The sequence below is a fragment of the Rhinolophus hipposideros genome, assembly GCF_964194185.1.
Source record: "Rhinolophus hipposideros genome assembly, chromosome: 10".
Lineage (NCBI taxonomy): Eukaryota > Metazoa > Chordata > Mammalia > Chiroptera > Rhinolophidae > Rhinolophus > Rhinolophus hipposideros.
This window is the reverse complement of record NC_138056.1, coordinates 71,652,851-71,665,630: the sequence shown is the minus strand read 5'-3', so window position 1 is coordinate 71,665,630 and position 12,780 is coordinate 71,652,851. Positions and strand designations below refer to the sequence as shown.

Sequence of the window (12,780 nt, the reverse complement as noted above, 5' to 3'; positions counted from 1 at the left end):
TCCCTCTAAAACATGTTCTGATTTCTCTCCTTAATATTCCGCAATGGTTCTTTTTTGCCCTTAGGATCAAATATAATTCCTGAACTTAATATCATGACTGGACCCTTCCTGCCCCTGCAGCCTAATTTCTGAACACTCCCCCACTCCCCGTCCCCTTATGCTCTGTGCTCTGCTTTTAGTTACCTGAAAGCACAAGGCTTACTCCTTACCCTGGCCTCCGTCTGGTCTGGCACAGTCTTCCCTCTCTGCCTTCCTTGGTCTCTTACCATCAAGTTCTCAGCGTACGCATCCCTTCCCTGCTCCCCTGTACATTGGCTACTCCTGCTATTTGTTCCCAAAGTACTTCCTGTTGGCTTTTACTGTGGTTGTTTATTCAGTTGTCTGTAAGGATCGTTCCAAGGGACATGTTGTATGTCTATTTTGTTTATCATCCTACATTCAGTAACCTCAGCAAACTGTTTGGCACCAAGATACAATTTTTAATTGCTAAAGTGAATGAATGTGAAAAATGTAAATTCTTTGAGGCAGAATTTACATTTTTCACATTCATTCACTTTAGCAATTTATTAACCATAGTTGTCTCCAGTACTTCACTCAGAACCTAGCAAAAAGGAGCTGTTTACAACATTTTTGACTGAATGAATAAATAAATAAATGAGTGCCACCCTTGACGCTCAGTCTGTCTTTATTTGTACAAAACCCCGGTAATGAACAGGCACTATATATGACATTCTCAGTAGCTTCTTCTGTTTCCCTGTATGTTATGCCCTAAAATGAAAGTCTCTGGGATGTTAAATTATGGTTGGAACTGGGCTCAAGCTGCTGTGCACGTTTGGATTCAGTCTGATCATTATACTTTCATAAGAAACCAAAAGATGACATTTTCACAGATCTTTGCAAATAGGACTTCTAATTCTCCCTGTCCACCAATGCTCTCAGGCCTTTGTTCTCTCCCAAGTTAACCACATTGTTCCTTCTAAACTTCACAAGCTGATCTGGATATGCCACTATAGAGAATACACATACTATGAAAACAAAGGACCTAGCAGACCCTAGATGGAAATAGATGGAAAGTGAATCCCAAACATTAAAGTTTACCTTAGGGAGGTGGATATTTTTGCACATTTATAACTGAAAAAATATTAAAGCAGGAAAACAAAACAATGAAAAAAATCCCTAAGTAGTGACAGAAATAAGTAATATTGCATATTCCATGGTTGGAAGGTTAGACGATAAGCTATGGTCAAGCCTGAAATTTATTTGAGGGTTAGGAGGATATTTTATCCTAACAATTAAACACCTATAAAGCTTTTAAGAGAAAAGTTTTCCATTTTAATGACTATTATTCAATACACAGTATGAATTATTCATACACAGTATGAATAATCATGCCAGAAAAACTGTAATGTCATGTAAAATTGTTTTAAATATTAATTTCAGTATCAACAATACATCCTTATATGCACATAGCATAATCATTAAGTGGACTTACACATACAGTGTAATATTGGCTACCATTTGCAGCAAATAAAAGTTTCTGCCCTTTATAAAAATAACCTAAAGCAAAGATCCTGACAAAAATATGAAGTGATAAATTATCACAGTCATGCAATTATAACATACCAAGACCTTCAGAACATTTCTATCTTCTTTTCAGAACCCTGATGGACTATTTGTCCTTTCTCTCTGCCTTCTCCATCCTCCTTCCCTTCTGTCTTCCCTTCCCTTCATTCTTTTGGCATTTATTGACAGATTATATCCAGGCATATACACAGTAGATAAAAAGAATAGCTCAGAGTCTCTGTCTGGTTAATCTCCACCTGCTAATTTTAACTTCATTTTCTGATTCAGTAATTTCTCCTCCAATAATCTAACAACCCATAGATTGGTCATGCTAGAAGCCAAACATTCAGATGAGTCCTGACCCTTTCAAGGAGTTCCATTTGTAGGTTGGCAGGATAGAGTATGAAGACAGAAAAAGACAGAAGAACAATGGAAGACCTTCTGGAGGAAGTGTCTAAAGAGATGAGAGCAGATGGAATCAAGTATACAGCTCCAAGGATGAGCCTTCACCAGCAGAAGGTTAATTTCTTTTGCATTAGAACAAAAATGATGAGGGTGGGTTCAGACAAACGGGTGGGAGAGAAGGGTAGGGATTTTCAAGTGGTCGTATCTCACAGCTTGCATTTTCTGTGTAAAAAGGAAGGTGTTCTGCTAAGGGAAAGGGGAGGCAGTGACAGAATAGAGTCTTCAAAAAAGTAGTGATGGTTTGAAACAGTTACTGTGGAATACAGGGCAATGCTCATGCAATACTGGTCACTTTGTATCTGAAGTGTCACTAGCAGGCTCAGTGGCTTGGGTATGGATAGAAACTGACACCAGTTCAATGGTTTTGGGAAGGATGAAGCATGACTGAAAATCAGTTAGGATACTGAGAATGCTGGAAAGAGAACGGTTAAAGTTATGTGCCATGGATTCCATGCTGAAATGAGCCAGATCAGGACAGAAAGTGACAGACTGGGAGAGCACTGAGCAGGAAGAGTCTGGAACGTCTAAGCATGAGAGAATTTAAGAGTGAAATGCGGTTGTGGTCAAAGAGTGATATGTACACTTAGGCAGAGCAGTAACGACAAGGTTCAAGATGTTGATAGGTATGTGCACCACTAAAACAAGAGTGTGGATGAAGACTGCTGCATGTAGAAGGGCTGTGATCAAATTACTCACGTGGCAAATTACTCATGAAGCTGATGTGGCAAAAAACGTTGTGAAGCAGGTGCAACAAATAGAGGAAAAGGGTAGCAAGGTGACAATGCAAAACCACAGGAAAAGGGGTACACTGCATGCACCAACTAATTTGTACTATTTGCTCTTCATTAAAAAAAAAACACTCTGTCTTTTTCCCTCTATATCATTCCTTATCCTATTCAATATTTCTGCAGTTATCTGATTGGATCATTCTGAAAAAAACTCGATCAATTAAAAAAAAAAAAGAAGAAAGAAAAGAAAAAAAGCAACTCTCTATGGAAGGGATACAAATCCTAAAGCAAATGTGTCACGGTTATGAATCAATTTCAGTTATCCTCTATAAAACCTATCTATATTATATTGTAGCTTTTTCTCTAAATTCTCAAAAATCATGAAAAAAAACCACAGTAAGCAGAAAGAATATATACATGTTATATATATATATATATATATATATATATATATATACATACATACATACATATATATATATATATATATATATATATACATAAGAGCTGGGATCAAAAGATGTGACTGTTTAAGTGAAAAAAATTATTATACTAAAAGACACATTGCCATTAATCCCCCTCAAAATACTCTCCCTCACTTAAAACATACTTATCCCATCGTTCTTGCCATTTTCTGAAGCAGTTCTGGAAGTCTTCTCTTCATGAGTGTCTTTACTTCATCCTCCATCATGACAACTCTCTGTGTCACACATAGTTTCTAGTATATGGCAATTTCTGTCAAATAAAAACATTACAGTGTGTCCTCATCCACCTTATTCACCAGATCTGGCACTGTGTGACTTCTGGCTCTTCCCCAAAGTCAAAATGATTCAGGACATGAAGGCAGCCACGACAGTGCAACTATAGACACTCACGAAAGAGGACTTCCAGAACTGCTTCAGAGAGTAGCAAGAACAATGGGATAACTGTGTTCCAACCAAGCAGGAGTTTGAGGTGGATTAATGGCAATGTGTCTTTTACTGTAATAATTTTTTTAAATTTAAACATTCACCGTATTTTGTGATCACACCATATATATGTGGTGTGATATATATATATGTGTGTGTGTGTGTGTATAGGTGTGTATATGTGTATACACACACACATATTAAAAAAATTCTATATAAAACACAGATAACAAAATAGAAAATAAACATATGGTGCTTTATTTACAAAATCATAATTTTCTCACTAGTTGCTAGGGAAAAGGCTATCTCAATACACCTGCCTATAATACAATAATCATACAGTCACATAAAACAATTACCTAATAATTTAGTCTTACCTGTATTGCAAGAGCCCGAGCTACAAGACCTCTAAGGTACTGTAAAGGATCTTCTGGGCCTTCCCACTTGTTCTGCCATGTGAGAGGACACTGCAATATAAAAAGCGTCAAATTAACATACAGAATATTGCATATTTACAATATGTAATATTGTAAATTACAATATTTACAGATATGGAAGCAATCTAAGTGTTTATCAATAGGTGGATGGATAAAGAAGTTGTGAGATTTTAACGTTCTATAAAAAGAATGGAATCTTGCTATTGGCAACAATATGGATAGTCCTAGAGGATATTATGCTAAATGAAAAAACTCAGATGTAGAATGACAAATACCATATGTGGTATTCACTTATATGTAGAATCTAAAAAACAAAACATAAAAACAAAACAGAACAGAAATAGACTCAAAGATACAGAAAACAAACTGATGGTTGCTAAAGGGGAGAGAGGTGGGGGCATGTGTGAAAAGGTGTAGGGAAATAAGAGATACAAACTTAGTTATAATAAGTCAAAGGGATGTAATGTACAAGACAGGGAGTAGTCAATAATAGTGTAATAACTTTGAATGATGACAGATGATCACATTATAAGGTATATAAATGTTGATTCACTATCAACATTTGATAGTTGATTACTAGACTCACCAGGTGATCACACTGTAAGGTATATAAATGTTGATTCACTACGTTGTACACATGAAGCTAATACAATACTGTAGGTCAACTATGCTTTTACAAAAAATAAAAAATAACTGATAAAAAATGTGTAAAGTGATGGGATGCCACTTCTGAAATTAGGTTACAAAATCCTTCTAGACTTCTGTCTAGCTCACTCTCTCTTACTCTCTCCCTTGCTCACTCTAAGTGAAAAAGTTCCCACGTTGTGAGCTCCCTTATGAAGATGCCCATGTAGCAAGGAACTGCTGTGTTCAGTCAACAGTCAGTGAGGGCCTGACACCTGCCAACAGCCACCAACAGGTGCTTGGAAGCCGCAATAACTGCACCCCCTGACAGATCCAACTGCAGACTGTGTGAGACCCTGAGACAGAACACCTAGTGAAACTACACCCAGTTTCTCAACCCACAGAAGCTATGACATAAGTTTTATTGTTTTGTGCCACTGAGTTTTAGGGCAATTTATTTTGCAGCAATAGGTAACTAAGAGAGTTACCAATATTAGTGTCAGGTGCAACACATTCATTCAATAACTGGTTAAGTCCTTATGGTTCATCCATTCAGCAATTGCTTACTGAGTGTCTACAATGTGCAGGCACTATAAGGTCCTTGGTATTATAGAGCTTATATTTTACTGAGGGATAAAGGCAAAAACATATTATTATTCATTATAAGAAGAATATTACATATGTTAAATTCTATGTAGAGAATTATAATATATGTGATATGGTATGATATGACATGATATTGATATACGACTATGGGGAATAAACGATAGATAAAATATAGCCTTTAACCTACAGAGCAATAGAACAAAGGTAGAAAGAACCAATAAAGGAGTACATAGCTAAAATACATAGCACTTGTGGTGCTTTAATCATGGGTTATATATCATATCTGGAGTTGAGAGGACAAATGATTTAATCAAGGAAGACCTAATAAAAGAGATAGTTGTTAAGCTTTGAAAGCAACATTGCATTTTGACAAAGGTAGAAAGAACTGGAGGGAATTTTTTAAGCTAGCATTTTTTTAAGCTATTGGGTGCTTACTATGTGTTAGTAACTGTGCTGAGTGCTTGATATGTATGGATCAGCTCATATAATCCTGACAATAATCCTGGGAAGCAAGTAGCATTATAACTTCCATTTCACAGGAGACAAAATGGAAGATAGAAAGAGAACAGCCTGCCCAAAATCACAGCTGGTAAATGGCTAATCCAGGATGTGAACCTGGGCAACCTGGCTCTAGAGTTCCTTTGTCAGCATCAATACTGCCTTCAACATATTTTACTTCTCTATAGTGCTCTACATATATTACATCATTTGAGAGTCAACCAAAGACAATTATATATCGATAATTAAAATTATAACGATGGAGAAACTAAGGGTTATAGTAGGTTTATTTAGCTAATTTTTTTTTTTTTTTTTTTTTACTAAATGGTGAAGATTTTGAACCCTGGTCTAACCCTAACTGCGACACATGTTTGCTCTGCCTTGCTTTTCATGAAATATGTCACAGAAGAAGAACAGGATATGAGCAGATCGTTCATTTGTTCATTCACTCTTTCAAGTATCAATTAACTGATTACTCAGCAGGCATCTGTTAAATAGCTGCTATTTGGAAATCATTTGTTAGGTTCCGGGGATACAAAGTTATAACACACTTCCTGTCCATAAAAGCTTGTGCAAGAGGGGGTCAAAAAGAAAAGAGAGAGCCATCGACAATACAGTAAGTTCCCGATCGTGACAAGCACTGTGTTCATTAAACACAGACATGGGGTACACCAAATCCAAACTCAGTGTAAGGGCAAAAGCCAGGAAAGGCTTTCTGGTGGAGATAATGTTTGAGGTGAGTCTCAAAAGAGAAAGTCTATATAGTACACAAATGTTCATAGCATCATGAGTCATAATTGCCAAAAAGTGGAAAGAACCCAATGAACATCAATGAGGAATGGATAAACAAAATGTTGTAAATCCGTATAACGAAATATTATTTGGCTGAAAAAAAAGGGAATGAAATTCTCATATATGCCTCAGTATGGATAAATCTTAAAAACATTATGCTGAGTGAAAGAAGCCAGACACAAAAGCCCTCATACTGTATGACTTCATTTATAGAAAATGTCTACAACAGGCAAATGCATAGAAACAGAAGGTAAATTAGTGATTTCTGGGGACTGATGGGAGGGAGGAATGGGGAGTGACTGCTAATGGATATGGGGTTTCTTTCTCATATGATGAAATGTTCTGGAATTAGATGGTGGTATTTATACAACTTTGTTAATATATTAAAATCACTAAATTTCACCTTTTTTAAAGGATGGACCTTATGGCATGTGAGTTGTGTCTCAAAAAGTTGTTAAATTTTTTTCAAGTGGATCACAGTACTAAATGTAAAACCCAGTTGCCTAAGGCTGCAGCTGGAACTAACTACTGACTGAAAATGGACCCAAGAGAATTTTGAGAGATGATGGAAATGTTCTAAAACTGAATTGTGATCATGGTTGCACAATTCTATTAACTTAAGTAAAAACTATTGCATTGTTCACTTACAATGAGTGATTTTATGGTATGCAAATTTTAACTGAATAAAGCTGTTCAAAAAAACCCCAAAACAAACAACAACAAAAAAAACAGTAAAAAGAAAAAGAAAGAAAGACGGCAGGAAAAGGAAGGAGCATCAATAAAGAAAATATGAAAGAATTGGGCTGATGAATTAAAGGACCAGCTCAGGAAGTGTTTGGATATTTATAGTAAGGAGTTTAATCTGGAAAGCAATGATAACATTAAATTAAACTTTACCCAGTGAAATAAAACAAATTTGGATTTCAGAAAGATTACTCTAGTAAAAGGAGGGAGAACAGGCCTTAGGGGGATGAACCTGCTCAGGAAGGTCAGTTAGAAAACTAAGATATAGATGGGAATCAGTGACGACCCACCTGAGAAAAACTACTGCAAGCACTTCGGCAGCACCGGCGCGTGTACACACTGCCCTGAGCGCTTCTGTCAACTCATTTACATACAACTTCCCTCTGAGGCGGATACAATCACGGCCCCCATTATAGACATTTACAGACTGAGGCAGAGAAAGGTGAAGTGACTTGTACAAGAAAACATTCTAGCACAATCGTGGAGGTTTAAATCCCACTCCCCAATATGTTTATTATATGAACTTTAAAAGGAGGGCTACTTTTAGCAACTCCTCCCTTTTCCATTTAATAATGTAATTATTTATATTACTGGAATTATTAGTGTAATTATATATATATATATGTATATGTGTATATATATGTGTGTATATGTGTGTATATATATGTATATATATATATGTATACACAAATTATTTATACTACTGACAGACACCACTATCCCACTAACAAAAATAAGGTGCTAATCCTCAATTATGAGTGTGATTTCAGTAATCCATTATCAGCAGACTGCTGAAGTTAAACTAACATTGGATTTAAGGTTTTGAAAATGTCAGAACTTTCATTTGATTCCAGCTTATTGCAGTACTTGAAACAGGGAGACGGCACTGTCATTGCTATTCATTTCAAACACTAGAAGATGCACTGGGCTTTTATAGTATGTACAGGGGGGGAAAAGGATTCAGTTTATCATTTAACCAACAAAGGGAAAAAGGAAAAAAGAAAAACAGTGAGTTCACTGTATTTTCAATTTTACATGAAACGATTAATAGGTATACTTTACAAATTATCACTAACTCCTACACTAGCCATAATTTACAACTTTATACAACTAATTAACTTAACCAAATCTACTTCACGAACTTATACATAATTAGATTATTATATTTCAGAAGGATAAAGACAGCTTCAGAGTAAAACAATTTAAAACAGAATCCTTACCATTTATACATAAGAAGTACAACTCAGAAGATCAATATTTTTGTGATAAAAGTTAGAATAGATTTCAATTTAATCTTACTAAGACCTTTGCTTGGCTCCAAAGGTTCCAATTTTCTTGTACAGAGACAGAATTTATAAAATAGCACCAGAAACAAACTAAGGACTTTTAGATCCAAAAAATTTATTCAATTGACTTATTCTCTTCTTCAATATGAATCTTACCATAAAATTTTTATTTTGTGTCTTCCCTGCTCAAAGAAACTAATATTATTTGCTTTCTCAGGATATGTAACTTTAGTTTTCATTTAACAAATTATAAAATACTTGTTAAGAGGTTACACTAAATAATAAAAATGGGGGGAGGTGGAAGCAATCCAAGTGTACACTGATAGATGAATGGATAAAAAAATGTGGTCTATACATAAATAGAATATTATTCAGCATTAAAAAATGAAAGAAATACTGACACATGCTATAACATGAATGAACTTTGAGGGCATTATGTTCAGTGATATAAGCCAGTTGTGGAAAGATAAATACCGTAGTTTCACCTATATAAGGTACCCAGAGGAGTCGAGTCAAATTCATAGAGACAGAAAGACAATGGTAGTTGCTGGGGGCTGGATGGTGAAAGAATGAGACGTTGTTTGATGAGTTAGAGTTTTAGTTTTGCAAGATGGAAAGAGTTCTGGAGGTTGGCTGTATGACAGTGTGAATTACTTAATACTACTGAACAGTGCACTTAAAAATGGTTAAGATGGTAAATTTTGCTACGTGCATTTTGCCATAATTAAAAACCATAACTTCATTAGAAAAGGTGAGAAAGAAAAAGAAGAAACCAGTTTCCTTCTCTGAGTTTCTGCTATGCCAGCACTGTGGGCTAGATAATTTTTGATTATCCATATTCAGCTCATTGAATATAGAGATCATGTACTATTCATTTTTTGTATCCCAAGGCCTGCCATAGTGTGGATAGTTCATGGTAAATGATCAACATGAAAATAGACTGAATGTACATTTACTTCTGTGAAATTTACTTTAAGATAATTTTCAATAACAAATCTCCATGCTTTTATATTCCTTGAGATTTTAAGAATTTATGGATTATTTCTGCATTGTTTCTGAGATATGTTCACTTAAGCCAATATCATGTTGACAAACTTAACTGTATGTGTATATGTAAATCCGTATGTAGGCATGTTGAGGTTAAAATAATTTGTATCAATATTTTATCATAGCTTTTAAATGAACTCATATCAAGAACAGAGGTAAATAGTTTCTGAAGGTCTGCATTAATATTGATCTATAAACATTACAAAACTAATAATACTCATTTTCGATTTCCCTATTTGTCAAGATAATCATATTAAATGAGACAATAACAATCACAAATTTATAAATTTTTGTTTAAAATTTAAACTAGAAATGATTACTAATGCAAAATGGAGTAATAATTTTCAACAGTAATTGTTCACATCATCATGGAAAAAGTGGTTAATTACTATAAATTAGAAAGCATGAAACAATTACTGGGTCAGTCTCAACAGTAATTTCTGGGCACTAATTCAACTAATCACTCAATTTCATCAGGTGAAACAAAAGAACTTGGATTCAGCCCATTAGTTTGTTATACTTTTGATGTCAAATTAACAAGCTATTAATCAAAACACAAACTAGATAACAATTATTAATTTAGCAACAGACTATGTTTATGTCCATGTGTGTTTAAAAATGTGTATATACTCTTCAAAACTACACTAACTTTTGGTAAATAATTCCTAAATTAAAAATAATACATTTATTTCAGGCTCTAAATAATATTTAAACTTGTGTAGGGTGAATTTAAAATATAACCAAAAACTACTAACAATATTTTCACACTCAAGTTTCCTTATTTCCCTTTATAATCCTTCAGACCTACAGCAAAAACTTAATTTCCAGGCAACTGCTTAATATATTAGTTTGCGTTTAGCAATTATACTTCAATGAAGCTGGGAAAAATAAGTTTGAATTTTCTAGAATTATATACCAAATAAATAAATAAATTACTTCCTTTGAACTTTCTTCTTTTGCTAAGTATAATGATTTTGAGATTTATCCATGATGTAATAGGACCAGGTTGTAAAGTCTCCTGACAGTGGATTCTGAAAATTTTATGAATTATTAAAGTCAGTTGTTGGTCATTATTTAGAACTATATAGGAATTTACAACTAAATAACTTATTTAAAACAAAGTTAAGAAGTACCCCAACCTTATCATTTCCTAATTATTTTATGATTTTTATTATCTATGTATTTGAGATTATGCATATCTATTGTACCTGTGTACTGGGAATACTATTAATGGTTTGCTAATGAGAGGCTCTTTTCAACTGCATTCAGTAGCCTTGCATTGATCATTTGAAACCATGGAAATCAGCACATGCTTCAGATCAGGGCTTAACATTTGCCAGCACAACACTGAATTCATCCATGTTATTGCATAAACCACTGTTAATTTTTTTAAAATTGCTGATTAACTTTCCGTTTTATGGAGACTTCACAATTTGTTTACCATTCCATCTGTTAAATTTTGGGTTGTTTCCAGTTTTTGATTAAAAATAAAGCAGCCATGAACATTCATAAATATTTGTATGGGCATATGTTTTCACTTCTCTTGAGTAAACACCCCTGAATGGGATAGTGGGCTCATATGCTAAGTGTATAGTTTACATTTAAGAAAAGGCCAAACTATCAGTAGTTTAAGAGAGTGCTTGTTATTCTTCTTCCATGTTAACACTTGATACAATTTGTCATTTTAATTTAAGCCATTCTAGTGGGAGTGTAGTATTGTCTCATTGTGATTTAAAAAAATTTTTTTATTGAGATATAATTCATATGCCATAAAATTCACTCCTTTAAGGAATACAATTTACTGGGTTTTAATCATTTCACAAGGTTGTACAACCATAACCACTAATTCCAGAACATTCTTTTTCATCACCCCCAAAAAATACTCTGTACCCATGTAGTTACTTTTCCATTTCCTAACGAACAAAGATGGCTCTCATTTTAGTCTTTAATTTCTTTTTGTCTTTAATTTCAATAATGCTGTTTTGCAGTTTTCAATATACAAGTCTTGCTCTTTTTTGTTGTTGTTAAATTTATTCCCATGTATTTTTTCAATGCTATTATAAATGAAACTGCTTTCTTAATTTCATTTTGCATACTATAAATGCTATAGACTAGAATTCATTGCTATTTGTACAAAAATCCAACTGATTTCTATATATTGATATTCTCATTGTGATTTTAATTTTCATTTCCCTAGTGACTAACTATACCGAGCATTTTTTTCATGTGCTTCTTTGTCATTGTATATCATCTTGATTAAGTGTATATTCAATTCTTTTTCCCATTTTTAAAATTGGGATGTTTGTCTTCTCATTATTTGTGATTTTGAAAATAATATTTCTAGATACATGTTTCTTTGTTGGATACATGTCTTGCAAATCATTTCTAAGTCTGTGGCTTATTTTTCATTTTCATAACTGTGACCCATTTGGAGGTATTTTTGTATATGTTTGGAGATATAGGTGTAAGGCTTTTTTTTTTTTTTTTTGGTGGGACAGGAAGAGGTTTTGGGTATTCAATTTTTCAAGTACTATTTGTTAAAGAGATTTTTCCTTCTCCATGTAATTGCCTTAGTATATCTGGTGATATCAATTAATCATATATCTGTAGGTCTATTTCTGGACTTTTTATTTTTTCCATTGAGCTATATATTTCCATCCTTTTGCCAGTATCACACTGATTATATCTTCATAACGAGACTTGAAATGATGAAGATTAAGACCTTCCATTTCATTCTTCTTTTTCAAAATTGTTTAGATTACATTAGGTCCTTTGCAATTTTGGAAAAAAACAAACAATAATCTTAGAATCAAATTGTCAAACCCTACAAAAAATCCTGCAGAGGATTTGACTGGGATTGTGTTACATCTGTAGATCATTTTGGAAAGGAATAACATCTTAACAACACTGGGTCTCCTGATCCATGAATATGTCTTTCCTTGCATATTTCCATTTATTTAGATCTTCTCTAATTTCACCTGTCAATGCTTTGTAGTTTTCAGGGTGTAGAAAAGTTTTACACATTTATGTTCAACTTTAGCCCAAGATACATCATCTCTCTGATATTATGGCAAGTGGTATT

General features: G+C 33.9%; 1 protein-coding gene across 4 annotated transcripts in view; it reads right to left on the bottom strand.

The window, feature by feature from the left end:
* Positions 1–12,780, bottom strand: part of DYNC2H1 (dynein cytoplasmic 2 heavy chain 1) — a 289,185-nt gene that overhangs the window by 34,535 nt on the left and 241,870 nt on the right. For all 4 annotated transcript variants that reach the window (XM_081063149.1, XM_081063152.1, XM_081063150.1 and 1 more), the window contains one exon: positions 4,042–4,131. In XM_081063149.1, coding sequence (XP_080919275.1) covers positions 4,042–4,131 — 90 coding nt within the window. The remainder of the gene's footprint in view (positions 1–4,041; positions 4,132–12,780) is intronic.